Raw genomic sequence first — 19,962 nt, 5'->3', positions numbered from 1 at the left:
ACTGAGTCACTGACATGGATATTGGGATAGTATCAGGATACTGACATGGATATTGGGATAGTATCAGGATACTGACATGGATATTGGGATAGTATCAGGATACTGACATGGATATTGGGATAGTATCAGGATACTGACATGGATATTGGGATAGTATCAGGATACTGACATGGATATTGGGATAGTATCAGGATATGGACATGAAAAATGCTTTCCATCAGCTAATATGAGCCTTGTTCGGAGAAAACCAGGTTAAATGCATGTACATAAAAAATCATCCCAGATTAGCCTGTGCATGTTGTACAGTCGAATCATGGAAGACGCACACTTTCCACATAAACTGGATTTTTGCTAAGAAGAGACTTCCTTTAAACAAAAACATACAATCAAAGCGGAATGTGTTATCCAAGATTAGCCTGTGCGGACTGCACATGCTAATCTGGGACAAGACGTTTCGCACATTGCATTAAGCCCCTTTTACCAACAGCGCAGCTCAAATATAAAGTATGAAATAATATGCATTGTCAGACCCTACATATCTGTCAATGTTTAAACCCTTGTCTGCTCAGATATGCACCTTGATGCAATTCAAGAAAATCCACAATGTAACTTAAGACCTGTGTTTATTCAAGTGTTAACCCTTTGCATGCTGGGAAATTTGTCATCTGCAAAAATGTCATCTGCTGAATTTCTAAAATTAGCATTTTCTTCGATTTTTTTCAAAGAATACTATCAGAATAGCAAAAAGTTTGCATCCTGATGAGACGCCACGTTCTGTGGCGTCTCATCTGGATCCAAACTGTTTGCAAAGGCCTTCAAAATTTGGATCCAGCACGAAAAGGGTTAAAGGCTTCAATTCCAACCAACGATAATGGTGAGCAGCAAAAATCATAAAACCTGAACCGACTGCTAGTAACACGTTGGTTGTTCTGGTTTTATGCTGCTTGCATATAGCCATTTTCACTTCGCTTCTGAGTGGGAAAGGGTAAAACCAGTGTTCTCCAGAAGCACCCGAGAATTTTATCGGTTACATTCAATCTAGATGCCGCTACTTTCCCCCAAAGTATCAATCGCAATGCACAAATACACCTGTTTTATTGCATAGTTGCCTAGTCGCCTTCCTGTCATAGTCAGCAATTGACTGTAGCAAGAAAAGAATTAGAAGTTGCTTGCAACTTTTAAAATATAACTGTCTACTCAATTTTTTCAGGACAACACTGGTTTAACCTCCTAGGGCCCTTGCAACACTTTGAGGGATTGGGGCCAGGGCCCTTATAGGGTGGAATTTCGCGTCGTTTTGGGCGAAATGAGGAATTTTAGAAGATCTTTTCACCAACCATTCAACACCTAAAATTGCTATATTTTAATGCGATTTACATAAATATACATTTAATCTAGGGATGGCAAAATTATTCGAATAATCGAATATTCGATTGAATGGTCAGCATTCGAATAATAAAAATGATATTCGCATTTTTTTCCAAACGTAATTTCACCAATATTTAATGACCTGCGAACCGCTTACTAAAAAGCAACCGATATCACTTGGGAGTAACATGTTTGACGTGACGTTCTTCGTGTCAGACTGATAACGCGGCCCGTATCAGTGTTGATTGCGCAATGCAATATACACGCTCTAAGAAAGGCCCCGACTGTTGTTTGCCAATGGGGTGCCAATTAACGGTTTCAATTGACTGGCGATTAATAATTAAGTTTTGTGATCACAGTATGTACAGCCATTAAAATGTGTGAATTACTCAAATCGCGCAATGCAACATACTTTCTTTAAGAAAGGGCCCGAACTGTTGTTTGTCAATTAGGTACCAATTAAGGGCTTCAATTTACTTGCGAATAATAATTTAGTTTTTGTGATCACAGTTTGAAAAGGTTTTTAAATATGTGAATTACTCAAAAGTAACAGATGATATAAATTAAACAATCATCAAGGAACCATAATTCAAATCTGAAAATGCCACCAGCCGAAAGCCCCTTCTGCAGTATGGAATACTTTACACGGTCTGTGGATAAGAAGACCGCAACGTGTAATGTGTGTAAACTTAGTTTTACATATGCGCGGTCTGCTATAAATCTGTGGAATCAATAAAAAATAAAATTCTATGACACGATGTTATTCATTCTATTTGTGCCCGATCACAGTATCGGTCATAGTATTAGTCGACAGCGATACAATTATTCGATAGCAACGTTAATAAACAGCCTCGTATTTAGCAAACGCATATAACTTACAAACCAATGGAAATTAACACATAACAAGGTAAAATCAATCCAGCCGTTTTAGGCGAATATTCGAATATTCGATTGAATGAATTTCCGAACATTCGAATACCGATATTGGTATTCGATGCCATCCCTAATTTAATCAAAGGTTAGTAGCACGATACCAGCTGGCAACATAGGTATACAAGTAAAAGGGGGGAATTTTTAGCTGAAATAGGGGAAAAAAGTATACTTTTTTCATGGGGACAGCCGCCGATATTCGGCGGTAAAAAGTGCAAAATGAGGGCCCTGCCTCTACAAAAGTACCCTGTTTTTCGCAAGATTTCTCGTCATCCCCGTCCGCACAATCCTTTTCCCCGTCGCACTGCCACGAGTGCGGGATACACATGCCTGTGTTCTTGCACAGGAACTGATCTTGACTGCAGTTCGCCTCTGGAAATGAACAAGTCAGGAGTCAAGACCAATGTTGAAACGACCATATGACATATGAATTCCGCCTCTGGGAAAACGGGTCTTAATGCATGTGCATAAAGTGTCATCCCAGATTAGACTAAGCAGTCTGCACAGACTTACCTGGGACGACACTTTCCGCCTAGACTGAATTTCTGTTTAGAAGATATTTGCTTTCAACAAAAAATCCCGTAAAAGTGGAAAGAATTGTCTCTATAAGCCTGTGTGGACTGCATTAGGCCCTGTTTTTCTAGATCGCAGCTCATATTTAGGTTATGGCTGCATTAAAAACTCATAGCACACAGCCATCTATCTATGATCATTTGCTCCTAAAAGATGGGACATGGAAAGGATTTAAAAGGAGCGAATAGAATTACAGAAACTTGCTACAATTTAGAGTTTTGGCTTAGAAATCATGCCTCTTCATAAATTGCACTGTAACATAAGATTGTCATAAGACTTTAATCAGACTGGCTCCTGGCTCATATAACCCTTTACCACTTAGATATCTGTTTGTACCTATTTATCGTCCCTTAGAAAGTTAAATTTAATAAAAAAAACTTCTTTACTAAATTCAAATTTTAAAGGCTTCATTTCCAACCCTTCGATAATGATGAGTAGCAAACAGCATATAACCTGAACAGACTGCGAGTTACTCGCAGGCTGTTCTGGTTTTATGCTGTTTGCACATAGCCATTTTCACTTTGTTTCTGAGAGGGAAAGGTATCAATAAAAGGTCAGGTTGGGATAAACTTAAACATTTATGTTTTTCAACCAACCGGCATCATTTTTGAACTCATCCAATATATTATCTGGGTGAATCTTCTGACCAATGTTCATGAAGATCGAACAGTAAATGTGGCCTCTAGAGTGTTAAGAAGATTTTACTATAGCCATATAAGGAAAAATGCCCCGCCCCTTGGAAGCCATTTTTTTCAAGCAAACATAATTATTTTTGAACTCATCCAAGATATCATTGAGACCAATCTTCTGACCAAATTCCATGAACATTGGACAATAAATGTTGCCTCTAGAGTGTTAACAAGGTTTTACTAAAGCCATATAAGGAAAAATGCCCTGCCCCTGGTGGCCATGTTTTTAAGCAACCAAAATAATTTTCAAACTCATCCAAGATATCATTGGGACAAATCTTCTGACCAAGTTTCATGATGATCGGAAAATAAATGTGACCTCTAGAGTGTTAACAAGGTTTAAATTTAGCCATATAAGGAAAATAGCCCCGCCCCGTGGTGGCCATGTTTTTCAACCAACCGGCATCATTTTTGAACTTGTCCAAGATATTATTGGGATGAATCTTCTGACAGAGTTTCATGAAGATCAGAGACTATAAATGTGGCCTCTATAGTGTTAACAAGATTTTACTATAGCCTTATATAGCCATATAGAAAAAAAATGCCCCGCCCCTTGGCGGCCATGTTTTTCAAGCAAACGTAATCATTTTCGAACTCATCCAAGATATCATTAAGACAAATCTTCTGACCATATTTCATCAAGATTGGACAATAAATGTTGCCTCTAGAGTGTTAACAAGGTTTTACTATATATAGCCATATAAGGAAAAATGCCCCGCCCCCTGGCGGCCATGTTAAACCATTTTAAACCAACCGGCATCATTTTCGAACTCGTCCAAGATATTATTGGGATGAATCTTCTGACCAAGTTTCATTAAGATTGGACAATAAATGTTGCTTCTAGAGTGTTAACAAGATTTTACTATAGCCATATAAAGCCATATAAGGAAAAATGCCCCGCCCCTTGGCAGCCATGTTTTTCAAGCAAAGGTTACCATTTTTGAAATCATCCAAGATATCAGTGGGATAAATCTTCTGAGCAAGTTTCATGAAGATTAGAAAATAAATGTGGTCTCTAGAGTGTTAACAAGGTTTTACTAAAGCCATATAAGGAAAAATGCCCCGCCCCCTGGCGGCCATGTTTTTCAACCAACCGGCATCATTTTCGAACTCATCCAAGATATTATTGGGATGAATCTTCTGACCATGTTTTATGAAGATCAGACAATTAATGTGGCTCTAGAGTGTTAACAAGATTTTACTATAGCCTTATATAGCCATATAAGGAAAAATGCCCCGCCCCTTGGCAGCCATGTTTTTCAAGCAAACGTAACCATTTTCGAACTCATCCAAGATATCATTGTAACCAATCTTCTGACCAAATTTCATGAAGATTGGACAATAAATGTTTAGCTCACCATGAGTACATTGTGCTCAGGTGAGCTAAAAAAATGCATAAAAATTGCATGCCCAATTTATGCTTTAGTTTGATAAAGTTTCGATGAAAACACATGCAAATGATTAATCCTTGACTGAAGTGTTAAAATAATGGGCCACACAATCAAATTATTATATATTTTTTTTTACAATGCTATTAATTAAATAATGCCAATATTTTGACCTCTAATAAACACCCCTGCACCCCCCCCCTCCCCCTCCAGAAAAATTTAAGGCCCCATATTGGCACTTATAAAAGAATACATGAAACTATACTTGAATAATTACATAATTATTCACCAAAAAAATGTTCAGTAAAACGTAATACCTACGCCCTAACATAGTCTTGTATACAATTTACACCCAAGGCAGTACACTTACTATTGGGGCAATCTTTCTCATCGGAGTAGTCTGCACAGTCGGATTTTCCGTCACACACGGCGAAGATTGGAATGCATCGGTTCCGATCCTTGCATGAGAATTCCCCTTCTGTACAGTTCTTGACAGCTGAAATGTAAGGTTAACCCATTTATGCCTAGCGTCTAGAAAAAAGGACATTGCAAACAGCGTAGACCCATCTGGGTCTGCGCTGTTTGCTTAAAAGAATGTCTGTAAGAAATATTCTAAATATAGAAATAAGCATACCAGACACCCCTAAGTTTGGAAATAAATTGATCCAATTTAAAAGGATGGGAGAGTCCGCTAGGCATAAAAGGGTTAATTGGATGTTATGTCAGTTGCCATTATCTTCAAACCCACAATTTAAAAATAAACTACTAAATATATTAATGAAAATAAAGATATCTCAAATGTCATGGTCTATTGATTTTTGCTCCCATCAGATTTAAGCTTTACATATCTTAATGAGAAATACACAAGTTTTAGGTTCAAAGGTCGCCATACAGCATTGATTTGGTCTATGTATGCTATAAATATCTTACCCAAAAAATTCCACAATATAACAATAAACAGCCCACTTACACCATGGTCTTGTCGGGCCCTTCAGAGTTTGGCTATGAATATCTTAACCACAAAATCCAAACATAACAACCTTGAAAAGTCAACTTACGGCATGGTTGTGTCTAGGGCTGTAACGATACATTCGAATATTCGAATTACTCGAATACTGCTGTGGACGAATCGTATTCGTTATTCGCCACCTCCCGAACCAAATATTTGACGAATACAAACAACGTGGTTTCGAGTTTGAAAGTTTAATAATCTCATCGTACCTTACAAATGAAGGTTCATACAATAAACCCCTGAAAATATGAAATATTATACTTTGAAATCACAAAACACCGACTATATCTTAAATGTTCCCTTATTCCGGCGTTTTTCATCATGTTTATCCCACTCACTATGTTACACAGTGAGATTACCAACAAAATGGCGGGCACGGGTTGAATATTTTAGTTGTGATCAGTATTTATGGAGTAATGAAAACTATTTCTTGTTCTATACTTTTTCTATTGTCCCACTGTTTTTATTCAATATATCAAATGAGCATACTGTAAAATCATTAAAGTTCGTGTGGTACTAATTTTCGTGGATTTCGTGGTTCCGCCGAACCACGAATTCAAGTACCAACGATTTTTGATACATTTTAATCCGAAATCGGTCTTTTTTGAATGGCATTTCCGCCATTTTCTTTTGTTGTCGGTTGTCCGAGATATTTGTTTTTTGTAATAGTTACTTCACTTCAGTAGGTCACATTACACTTTTATCTCGACTAATTAAAATATTTCAAAATTGTAAATGTTGTTGTTATTTTCCACGAATTTGTTGTTAATTAAATATGTTTGAACTAAGATGTTTATGATTACTTAGTTTGATAAGATCTACGATGTTAATGATTAATCAGTATGAATAACAAGTAGTGTGTTTATATAAAATATCAATTTGTTCGCCATCCAGTGCATTAATAAAACACTAAAGTCGTGCGAGTTTTTCTTTTTTATTCATCATTGCAAATATACGTTTTATTCATCATGGTTAATAAACGTAACGCGCAATTTTTGCCCTGGTTTCGTCACAGTAAGAAGCGTACTCCCCACGCTTCCGTTAACGTCCAATGACCATTTCTTCTACTGCATCGTTAGCGGCCTGTGTTAATAAAGCTTCAGTCGTAGACAGAGCCTTTGCAGGGTCGGGCAATCCTGCCATAGTAGGAGAACGTGTCGGTACTGTTCCCGTTTTCAACCATTGTGAAAGAGACATTGTTTGAACGCAAGTTAATGCGATATGTTGTTTTATTGATAAGTGTTTGGTTGATAATGCTTTTATAATGAAGCACGGTATACAAACTGTACATCAACGACTATCCTCTTTTACGGGACATCGTCAAATTAACATTTTGAAGATTTATCACATATGTCAATTAATGCCAATTAAACTTAAAAGAGACATTACAGTTTTCACACCTGTATTTTGGGGACCTTATTACTCAATTGTTACGACTAGGGGACCTATTGGGCTGTGATTTACAAATATTGTTAAAACAACATTGATGGAAATTAGCGAGTGGGGACCCACAAGCGCGCCGCTTTATTGCTCTTATCGACAATATTATCGGAAACACTTTCACGCTTCAGTGCACATTAACCTCGAGTCGTGCTGTCAACACAGATAAGCAGATTATGCTTCGTTATTACTCTGGTTGTTTTATTAAAACCTTAATAATTATGACGGTAAGTTGTTTTTTATTTGAAATCCACGAAATTACGTGTCAACGAATTAGTTGTTTTTTATTAAACCACGAAATTTCATACCGACGAATTTCTATACGTTTACAGTATGTCAGATAGGTGACATTGAATTATCATCTACATCACCTATCTGGCATATGCTCATTAAAAAAATGTGAATGGGTACAGTCACTAATGTTTCAACTGTTGACTCTTAATTGTTCTACTCAAGGATTTTATTGGTACTAGTCATGTTGTCAAAACTGTGCTCCAAGTTTAAGACGTTGTAGTCGGTGTTTTGTGATTTCAAAGTGTAATATTTCATATTTTCAGTATGCATTATATGATACTCGATAAATCAAATTGACAAATACATTGTACTCATAGTTTGATACTAAATAATGTCATGTCAAGTTGTCAGTATTACTTTTGTTCATTGAAATTCATATTCCCGAATAAATATTCGTATTCGCCACCCTGTATTCGTGATACGTATCATATTCGGCACCTAGTATATTCGTTACAGCCCTAGTAGTGTCAATCCCATCAGATTTTCGCTATAAATACTTTAATGAAAAATACCACAGAGTCTAATTCTGGGAAAACAGGGCTTAATGCATACATGTAAAGTGTGGTCCAAGACTTTAACTGGAATTTTTTATTTAAAAGGGAGTCTTTTCTAAACAAACAAGAAATGTGTTTGTCAGAAACACTATGTCCCCTTGTGCGCCGCTTTGATTTAGTTTTTTTGACCTTTGACCTTGAAGGATGACCTTGACCTTGACCATTCACCACTCAAAATGTGCAGCTCCATGAGATACATATGCATGCCAAATATCAAGCTGCTATCTTCAATATTGCAAAAGTACCTGCAAATGTTAAAGTTGGCGCAAACCAACCAACCAACAGACAGGGCAAAAACAATATGTCCCCACTAAAGTGGTGGGGGACATAAAAATCCAGTTTATGCAGAAAGTGTTGTCCCTGATTAGCGTTTGCGGACTGCACAGGCTAATCTGGGATGACACTTTATGAACTTGCATTAAGCCCTGTTTTCCCAGATCGAGGCTCCCACAGTTTCACGTTCAACAGTCAACTTACGGCAATTGTTTTCATCCGAGCCGTCGCTACAGTCTTGGTCACCGTCACACTGCCAGCGCCTTGGAATACAGTGTCCGTTATTGCAGCGAAGGTAGTCCGTACCACATGTCTTTTCATCTGTAAGCAGACGACATATGAAAAGGGGCCCTATTGGAAAAATGAAACTAAGCAGCAAATGTAGTCCACACCACATGTCTTTTCATCTGTAAGCAGACAACACATTATAAGCAGACGACATATGATAAGGGGCCCTATAGCAAAAATTAAATTAAGCAGCGAAGGTAGTCTGCACCGCACGTCTTTTCATCTCTAAGCAGAGGACACAGAATTAGTGCTTTTTTCATCTTAGAAAATGGCCATTTTCACAATTTTAAGAAGTTTGCAACTTAAATTTTCATAATTTTGAGAACTTTGTAACTTTTACTGAACAGTCAAGGTCAATACTTACTGCTATGTCATGGTCAATACTTACTGAAAAGTCAAGGTCAATACTTCATGAAATGTCAAGGTCAATACTTATTTCAATGTCACGGATAATACTTACTGAAACGTTAAGGTTAATACTTACTGCAATGTCAAGGTCAATACTTACTGCAATGTCAAGGTCAATACTTCAATGCAATGTCAAGGTCAATACTTACTGCAATGTCAAGGTCAATACTCAATGCAATGTCAAGGTCAATACTTAATGCAATGTTAAGGTCAATACTTAAAGCAATGTCAAGGTCAATACTTACTGAAATGTCAAGGTTAATACTTACTGCAATGTCAAGGTCAATACTTACTACAATGTCAAGGTCAATACTTTCTGCAATGGCAAGGTCAATACTTACTGCAAGGTCAAGGTCAATACTTTCTGCAAGGTCAAGGTCAATACTTTATGCACGAGCAAGGTCAATACATACGGCAAAGTTCTCCTTCATCAGAAGTATCTCCTTCCCCACAGTCATTTTCTCCATCACAGAACCAGGCCTCGGGTATGCACTTGTCTGAAAACAAAATCAACACAAATATTAATAAATACATATTACATGTATACTCTTGAGTTTCTTTCAGCAAAATTGCCACTCAAATGTAAGACAAGCATAAGTCTTGATGTTGGTCTGCAAAACATTATTCCAAGTTAATTCTATTAATGGTGAAAATAACTCAGTTATGTATGAATCTCTTGAGAAGAAAACGTTATTGCTTTAAATTTCATTTTAAGCGCTTATCAAGAGTATTAAATGCCTAAGGTTGCTCACTGGAGACCCAAATCCAAAGATTAAGTGAGATCAATAAACTGTGTTTTAAAGGTGTATAATTACACAGCAATTTCAGAACAAGAGGGCCAAGATGGCCCTAGTTCGCTCACCTGAGAGGAGTCGGTTCATTCAATCTTTACCAAACGTCAAACTTGACCCAGATATTGTCCAGACAAACATCCTGGTCAAGTTCCATCATTATTGAACCAAAACTCTGGCATATAAAGTGATTTTGTTTTTGTAAGATTTGACCTGGTGACCTTTATTTTGAGTTACCAAACATCAAACTTTGCTAACAAAAATAAATATTATGACCAAGATTCATAAAATCTCAAACAAAATTGTGACCTCTAGTGTTTACAAGGATTTTGTATAATATAATGAAAATTTGGACAATCTAAAGGCAATAATTATGGCATTAATTATGTGATTTATATAAAGCTAATCTTTTCGCCAAGTTTCATGATGATTGGGCAATAAATGTGACTTCTAGAGTGTTCACAGGCTTTTTTTACTATATAAATATGAGAAAACTGGCCCCGCCCCCCCCCCCCTCCTCCATCAGCCATGTTATTCAACTGACTGGAACCATTTTCGAACTCAACTCTCATATCAAGGAAACAAATGTTCTGACCAAATTTCATGAAAATTGGGCCAAAAATGTGACTTCTAGAGTATTCACATGTTTTCACTATATACATACAGAGAAAAATGCCCGCCCACTGGCGGCCATGTTCTTTTTCCAGTTTTTTCACCGATCTGGACCATTTTCAAACTCGTCCGAGACACCAATAAAACCAATGTTTTGACCAACTTGCATGATCATTGGGCAAAAAATGTGACTTCTAGAGTGTTTACAAGGTTTTTCTATAGCCAAATAAGGAAAACTGCCCCCCACCCCCCGGCAGCCATATTATTCAACTGACCGGAACCATTTTATAACTCAACTCTCATATCAAGGAAACAAATGTTCTGACCAAATTTCATGAAAATTGGGCCCAAAATGTGACTTGTAGAGTGTTCACATGTTTTCACTATATACATATAGAGAAAAATGCCCGCCTACTGGCGGCCATGTTTATCACTGATCTGGACCATTTTTGAACTCGTCTGAGATACCAATAAAACCAATGTTTTGACCAACTTTCATGATGATTGGGCAAAAATTGTGACTTCTAGAGTGTTTACAAGGTTTCATTATAGCCAAATAAGGAAAACTGCCCCCCCCCCCTGGCAGCCATGTTATTCAACTGACCGGAACCATTTTTGAACTCAACTCTCATATCAAGGAAACAAATGTTCTTACCAAATTTCATGAAAATTGGGCCAAAAATGAGACTTCTAGAGTGGTCACATGTTTTTTCACCGATCTGGACCATTTTCAAACTCGTCCGAGACATCAATAAATCCAATGTTTTGACCAACTTTCATGATGATTGGGCAAAAATTATGACTTCTAGAGTGTTTACAAGGTTTCTCTATAGCCAAATAAGGAAAACTGCCCCGCCCACTGGCGGCCATGTTTTTCAATGGACCGGAATCAATTTTGAACTCAACCAACATATAAAGATTTTTTTTTTGACAAAGTTACATGAAGATGGGGCATAAAATGTGACTTCTACAGTGTTTACAAGTTTTTTCTTTTTTTTGACCTAGTGACCTAGTTTTTGACCCAGCACGACCCAGTTTCGAACTTGACCGAGATTTCATTGGGACAAAGCTTATGACCAACTTTCATGAAGATCGGACAATAATTGTGGACTCTAGAGTGTTTACGAATAAATGTGGACGGACGATGGACGGACGGACAACGGACAAAGACCGGTCACAAAAGCTCACCTGAGCAATCAGGTCTGCTAAAAAGAAAAGTATTTAACTAATTTTTTTTTCATTTGTACTTCCTGTAGTTTTCCATATGCACCCCCATTCTGGGAGAACTGGGCTTAATACATGGGCGTAAAGTGTGGTCCCAGATTGGCCTCTGCAGGCCTATCAGGGACAACACTTCCCCCTAGATGTCTTTTTCGTTTATAAGAGACTTTCGTTACACAAAAAGTTTCATTAAAGCGGAAAAAATCTTCCCTGATTGGCCTGGAAGGCCCGCACAGGCTAGTCAGGAACAGCATTTTACGCACATGCATTAAGCCCAGTTTTCGCAAAATGGTGCTCTTATAATCTCAATGAACAGAAGCAACTGATGAATCTATAATACCCTTGGTACACTTCCTGCAATTTTCCATACACTCTATGTGAACATTAAAAAGTGAAAACTCTTTGAAACCGTTACTTACTGGTCTTGTTTCACTTCCTGTAGTTTTCCTTGAAATCTTTGAAACCCTTACTTACTGGCCTTGTTACACTTCTTGTAGTTTTCCTTGAAATCTTTGAAACCCATACTCACTGGTCGTGTTACACTTCTTGTAGTTTTCCTTGAAATCTTTGAAACCCATACTCACTGGTCGTGTTACACTTCCTGTAGTTTTCATTGAAATCTTTGAAACCCATACTAACTGGTGTTTCTTACACTTCCTAAAGTTTTCCTTGAAATCTTTGAAACACATACTTACTGGTCTTGTTACACTTCCTGTAGTTTTCCTTGAAATCTTTAAAACCCATACTCACTGGTCGTGTTACACTTCCTAAAGTTTTCCTTGAAATCTTTGAAACCCATACTTACTAGACTTGTTACACTTCCTGTAGTTTTCCTTGTATTCTTCGAATGACATACTTTCCGGTCTTGTTACACTTTCTGTAGTTTTCCTTGAAATCTTTGAAACCATTACTTACAAGTCTTGTTACACTTTCGGTAGTTTTCCTTGTATTCTTCGAATGACATACTTACAAGTCTTGTTACACTTTCTGTAGTTTTCCTTGTTTTCTTCGAATGACATACTTACAAGTCTTGTTACACTTCCTGTAGTTTTCCTTGTATTCTTCGAATGACATACTTACAAGTCTTGTTACACTTTCTGTAGTTTTCCTTGAAATCTTTAAACAACATACTTACTGGTCTTGTTACACTTCTTGTAGTTTTCCTTGAAATCTTTTAAACAATTACTTACTGGTCTCGTTACACTTTCTTGTAGTTTTCCTTGAAATCTTTTAAACAATTACTTACTGGTCTCGTTACACTTTCTTGTAGTTTTCCTTGAAATCTTTTAAACAATTACTTACTGGTCTGGTTACACTTTCTGTAGTGTTCCTTAAAATCTTTGAAACAATTACTTACTGTTCTCGTTACACTTTCTGTAGTGTTCCTTGAAATCTTTGAACGACATACTTACTGGTCTTGTTACACTTCTTGTAGCTTTCCTTGCACGCTCGCTTGTCGCAGTCCTTCTCATCCTCAAGAGCTGCACAGTCGTAGTCGCCGTCGCATTGCCACAGATAGGGAATACAGTTACCGGTCGAGTTGCATCGGAACTGGGTCGACAGGCAATCCTCTTTTGCTGCAAAGTGAAACAAGAAACCGTCGGAGACGGGTGATGCTTCCCAAAGGTTTTTTTGGTAACAATATTGCACTATATATTCAGATAAAAGGAAATGTCTGGTAGTCAAATATTGCACTATATATACAGTTAATGGAAAATTTCAAAGGGCCATAACTCTGTGAAAAATCATCTGACCAGAATGGGCTGATAATATGTACATCTCCTCTTCGTAGTGAAGCTTCCCAAAAAGTTTAATTGAATTCCGGTCATTAATTGCTGAGAAATAGCCCGGACAAAAATTGTGCACGGGCGGACACATGGACGGACAGACGAAGCGGCGACTATATGCTCCCCCCCAAAAAAAATTTGGGGAAAAAAATAATAATCAAGTAACTGGGTCGACAGGCAGTCCTCTTTTTCTGCAAAGTGAAATAAGAATCAAGTAACTGGGTCAACAGGCAGTCCTCTTTTGCTGCAAAGTGAAATAAGAATAAAGTAACTGGGTCGACAGGCAGTCCTCTTTTGCTGCAAAGTGAAATAATAATCAAGTAACTGGGTCAACAGGCAGTCCTCTTTTGCTGTAAAGTGAAATATAAATTAAGGGCCTGAGTCAATAGGCATTCCTCTTTTGCTGCAAAGTAAAATTAAGAATAAGGTATCAAATGTCTGCTGTTAGAGGCATTACCATTGATATTGAATGCTGTAACCAACAACTGGCTGAAAAGACAACAAAGTTTGTGTTATCTCTTTATTGATGATTGCAGTAGGTTTTTTGGGGTCAAATTTGGGGCCCAAAATTAGCTCCATTCCCAATCTCAAACAGTTTATATTTCTCCCAAATGACTGCCTTAAATTCCCAATAGAAGGTTTCCACACACACACACACACACACACACACACACACACACACACACACACACACACACACACACACACACACACACACACACACACACATACACACACACATACTTGTTTTGTTAAAATAAATTTTCCACTAAGTTGAACCTTTGTACAAACTATATTGAAAACACTTTTATTCTCAATATTTAACTATTTGCTAAACACACTTATTTCTCCATTAAAGTTAAAACGAGGTGATTTTTCCTGATCTCAAAGACCCCTGCCTCAATCCCAAAATGGTTATAAAAACCCACACAAAAATAATAATTTGAATTAAGACTACAATTTTATTTGGAATCTAACCCCCCCCCCCCCTATTTTTATGTTTGGTGAAAATGAGTGACATTGCTGGAGAAACACAGAGGCTGACGGGACATATGCAAACTAGTTAACCCCACCCCACAAGTAAAACACAAACGCTTTTTAATGGAATAATTAAATCTCTTAACTTCTAAATAAATCTAGTAAACTTTTATAACTATTTGTAAAATTAGTTTGACATTAACGGCGACAAATCAGCTCAGGAGAAATTGCACCCCTGAAAGTCATCTGAAAGATGAGAAAACAATCGCCAGACAGTAAAATATGTATTTATTTTAGTTTTTCAACATATTTTAATTCAAAACAGCAAACAAATACATATATCATCAAAAAATGTACACTAACAGAATAACCATTTACAGTAGATTCCACTTAATTGAACATTGGATAATCGAATAAATCGGTTAATTGAATAGAAATTGAAACACCAAACCATTTGCATCTCTTCCCGTTGTTAAAACTCCACATATTCTGATAGGAAATATGGCGTAATTCGGTTAATTGAATAGCCAATTTTCTATTGCACACTATAATCCAGCAAAGAATGTAATAAATCTCCAAGGAAACGCATCGTATTTACGATTTTGACAGACGCGGTCAATTGACTGCCTTTGTTTTCATTTCACACCATGCATGTATGCAGCGTCTGTCAAGCGTCACGTGACTTACAGGTGTAGTATGCGAGCAAGTACAATGCAAACACTGGAGTCTCCGGTGTGCAGTCAGGCACAAACTTTCGAATGCAAACTGTCGAGTAACACATTTCAACAGTTTGTTGTCGCTTAGAAAACAATTAAAGAGTGTGTTGCTGAAATCAAACTGTTGACGTGTCTTGCTGAACAGTTTGCAGAAGATTCCTCGAGGACAATGGATGTAGCGGACTGCAAAGCCTTCTACGACCTTGAAGAATTGGTTGAGAAAGTAGCTCAAAAGAGCAGACGACAAACGAAGATCACCAAATTCATCAACTGGATTCCATAATTACTGTGTATATGCATTGTATGTTTATGTTTATATGCTGTATGTTTATGTTTATATGCTGTATGTTTATATGCTGTATGTTTATATATGCTGTATGTTTATATGCTGTATGTTATATGCTGTATGTTTATGTTTATATGCTGTATGTTTATTATGCTGTATGTTATATGCTGTTATGTTTATATGCTGTATGTTTATGTTTATATGCTGTATGTTTATATGCTGTATGTTTATGTTTATATGCTGTATGTTTATATGCTGTATGTTTATGTTTATATGCTGTATGTTTATGTTAATATGCTGTATGTTTATGTTTATATGCTATATGTTTATATGCTGTATGTTTATGTTTATATGCTGTATGTTTATATGCTGTATGTTTATATGATGTATGTTTATATGCTGTATGTTTATATGATGTATGTTTATATGCTGTATGTTTATATGCTGTATGTTTATATGCTGTATGTTTATATGCTGTATGTTTATATGCTGTATGTTTATATGCTGTATGTTTATATGCTGTATGTTTATTACTGTATGTTTATGTTAACATGCTGTATGGTAATGTTTGTATGCTGAATGATTATAATGTGCATGTATCCATTTATAAACAAGAACAACAAACAAACAAGAACAACAAAATATGTTTTAAATCGTTTGTACGTGTTTCTCGTCAGTATACTCGTCAGTGCCAATGTACACAATGTAGTATGTAATGTGACCGGTGAGTGAATATTACGAGTGGATTATTTTCAATGCACCGTATAATGAATAACAAACAACTATCTGCGCTTTTATATGCGTTTATTGAACAAAACAAGTTTATTTCGCAATATATTTAACAATAAAGCTTTGAAATAGGTTAAAAACACGATAATAATACCAGATAATTGAATATTCAGAAGTTACAAATGGGCTATTCAATTAAGCGAAATTTACTGTACCACTTAGATACGTACTTTGACATGTTTGTAGTCCCTTATAAAGTTAAATGTTATTAAGGACCTTTCTTACTGTATTCAAATGCACAAGGCTTGATTTCCAAATTTCCAACCCTAAGATACTGATGAGCAGCAAACAGCATATAACCTGAACAGACTGCGAGTTACTCGCAGGCTGTTCTGGTTTTATGCTGGTTGCATATAGTCATTTTCACTTTGCTTCTGAGTGGGAAAGGTTTTATGTGATGCAATCAGAGATGAAAACAGCAAACATGTAACAGAACTTACTGCAGTTCAGTTCATCTGCTCCGTCCGTACAATCATGCTTGCCGTCACACACCTTGAAGCTGCTGATACACTTGTTGTCTGCCGTACACTTGTACTGGCCCGTCATACAAGGGAACGTGGCTGAAAATACGCACAAACCATTCTTTATAAAGGGCAATGCTGTGTGAAAAGAGGGTTTAAAGCATACGAGTAAAGTGTCGTCCCATATTAGGCTAGTGTGAGATGACATTTTCCGCTTTGATTTGATTTTATGCTAGGAAAGACTTCCTTCAAACAAAATTCCATTAAAGCGAACAGTGTCGTCCCTGATTAGCCTGTGCGTTTTTTCTTTTTTATGCCAAACACACACTTATGCAATTTTAATCAAACTTTGGAGACCATATGACTTTCGTTCTGTGAAAACTGGGCTTATTGCATGTGCTTAGGTGTCATCCCAGATTAGCCTGTGCCTAATAAGGGATGACTTTTTCTGCTTTTATTGTATCATAACAGGGGTATGTGCTTAAAAATTCACGCAAACCATGATTTTATTTTATTTTTTTATTTTTATGGCAAACACGCACTAAACGTAATTATAAGCAGACAATGGTGACCATTGAGAGTTGCTGCTTGAAAACTGGGCTAAATACATGTGCGTAAAGTGTCGTCCCATATTAGGCTAATGTGAGATGACATTTTCCGCTTTGACTTGATTTTATGCTAGAAGAGACTTTCTTCAAAAAAAAAAAAAAAGTAAAGAGTTCTGTCCCTGAAGAGCCTGTGCGCACTGCACAGGCTAATCCAGGACGAGGCTCTCAGCCAGACTGGGTTTTTGACTACCTTTAAACAAACAAATGCAGTCAACACGGGCTTATCAGGGACAACACTTTACACCTTAACTTTATTTTCGTTTCACATTAAAACAGAAAGCGATGATTCTGATTAGCCCGTACGTACTGCACTGGCTTATCTGGGATGACACTTTACAAACATGCATTAAGCCCAGTTTTCCCCAAAACAAGGCTTAACGACCATATCTAGCTCAAAACTTGTACATGTATGTATGCTAAACGCACACAAATGCTATCTTAAGCAAACCATGTTATCCATATAATTTTTATGTGCGATTGCAAGATCGTTATCGTTTACTTTTCAAATGAAAATAAATAGTTAATACTTCAACACCAAAAATGCATACATTAATAAAATTTCACAAAGGCGCTTGTTCAAATATTGTCAAAATGACATTTTCCACACATTTTTTGTCACCCATCCAAAAGATAAAAGAACATTGTATATCAGGTAGCAAAACGACATTTATGACAAAGACTCATAATAATAAAACAATTTTGTTTATGAATAATGATCATTTGAAATTGATAAAATTATAAAGTATTAAAAACATGATCTGATTGAATAATTAAATATTTTTCTATTATTTTCATAACATTTTGTAACAACACATGGATCACTTAAATATAAAGTAGACAATGTAGAACAACATACTGCAGTTGTACTTCGTTTCGTCAGACCCATCATCGCAATCCCGATTACCATCGCAAATAAAGCTTGGTGGGACACAACCACTCGCATTCTTGGCGCTGCTACACTTAAATAGACCCCGGTTGAGAGCAAGGGTATGCCGCGCACTCTGACCCATTTTCCATTTTCTCGTCCGAGCCATCTTCGCAGTCCTGATTATTGTCACACTGCCACCAGTGGGGTATACACTTGGAGCTCTGCTTGCACAGGAACTGGCTCCTGGTACGGTAGAAACGGACATCTTGTTAACCATAGAAACTGAGATCTTGTTAACCCATAGAAACACACATCTTTTTATTCATTGAAACAGACATTTTGTTTAACATAGAAACGGACATCTCGTTAATGATAGAAACAGACATCTTGTCGTATCCATAGAAACGAACATCTTGTTTACAATAGAAATGGACATCTTGTAACCATAAAAACAGGCGTCTCGTCACCATAGAAACAGACATCTTGTTAACCATAGAAATGGAAATGTTGTTAACCATACAAATGGACATCTAGGTAACAATAGCAACTGAAATCGTGTTAACCATAGAAACGGACATCTGAGCTTTGTTCTGCGAAAACTGGGCTTTATGCATGTGCATAAAGTGTCTTCCCAGATTAGCCTGTGCAGACTCACCTTGCAACAAGAGATGTGTTTGTCCCAAACACAATGCCCCCTAATGCACCGCTATTTTTTTTACCTTTGACTTTGTAGGATGACCTTGACCTTTCACCACTCAAAATGTGCAGCTCCATGAGATACACATGCATGCCAAATATCAAGTTGCTATGTTCAATATTTCAAAAGTTATTGCAAAACTTTACTGTAAGGTTAAAGTTTTGGGACAGAATGACAGACAGAAAGAAAGAAAGACAGACAGGCCAAAAACAATAAACCCCCGATCTATTGATCTGGGGGCATAAAAATTGGTCTTAATGCATGTCCGTAAAGTGTCGTCCCAGATCATCATATTCAGTTTGCATAGGCAAATCTTGGTCGACACTTTATTCCTAAACTAGATTTTCACTAAGAAGGGACTTCCTTCAATAAATCTGCACAGGCTAATTTGGGACAACACATCACCCACATGCTTATAGCCCAGAGTTCCTGAAACAGGTTAATTTATTTTTAAGTGACCCCATGAACTGTTCTTACTCGTCACAGTTGGGTTTGCAGCTGTTCTTCCCAACAGGGACGTGGTTCTCGGGACACTGACAGGTAGCCTGCGCCAATCCGCCCGGCCTCTCTGACACCGTAAGCAGACAGAGGTATGAACAGTTGCGGACGACGCAGGGGTTAGGATCCACTGAAGTGAGCATTTTATATCACGATTTCATAATATCAGATAATTAGGAATATATCGATGAAAATAAACAATTGCTGTCCCCTGCTCATTTTGGCTTCCCCCCAGCTGCCTCTCTGGACTGGTCAAAACAATAAGTGTGAAAATCTTATAAAAGAGCCCAGTTGTGAGAAAACCAGGTGTTATGCATGTGCGTACAGTGTTGTCCCAGATTAGCCTCTGCTGTTTGCACAGGCTAACCTGGGATAACACTTCCCACCTAAACTGGGTTTTTAAAAAAAAGAGACATCCTTTAAAAAAATACCA

At 37.1% G+C, this 19,962-nt stretch overlaps 1 protein-coding gene across 3 annotated transcripts in view; it reads right to left on the bottom strand.

The window, feature by feature from the left end:
- LOC127847104 (very low-density lipoprotein receptor-like) overlaps positions 1-19,650 on the bottom strand; it is a 72,625-nt gene extending 52,975 nt beyond the window's left edge. For all 3 annotated transcript variants that reach the window (XM_052378714.1, XM_052378715.1, XM_052378716.1), the window contains exons 1-8: positions 19,509-19,650; positions 18,323-18,577; positions 16,838-16,957; positions 13,254-13,418; positions 9,631-9,714; positions 8,726-8,842; positions 5,319-5,444; positions 2,545-2,670 (exon numbers count right to left, since the gene is read on the bottom strand). In XM_052378714.1, the coding sequence (XP_052234674.1) occupies positions 2,545-2,670; positions 5,319-5,444; positions 8,726-8,842; positions 9,631-9,714; positions 13,254-13,418; positions 16,838-16,957; positions 18,323-18,500 (916 nt within the window). In that variant the 5' untranslated portion in view covers positions 18,501-18,577; positions 19,509-19,650. The remainder of the gene's footprint in view (positions 1-2,544; positions 2,671-5,318; positions 5,445-8,725; positions 8,843-9,630; positions 9,715-13,253; positions 13,419-16,837; positions 16,958-18,322; positions 18,578-19,508) is intronic.
- Between the last annotated feature and the right edge of the window lie 312 nt (positions 19,651-19,962).

Source organism: Dreissena polymorpha, chromosome 10, assembly GCF_020536995.1.
Source record: "Dreissena polymorpha isolate Duluth1 chromosome 10, UMN_Dpol_1.0, whole genome shotgun sequence".
Classification (NCBI taxonomy): Eukaryota; Metazoa; Mollusca; class Bivalvia; order Myida; family Dreissenidae; genus Dreissena; species Dreissena polymorpha.
This window is presented reverse-complemented; position numbering and strand designations above follow the sequence as displayed.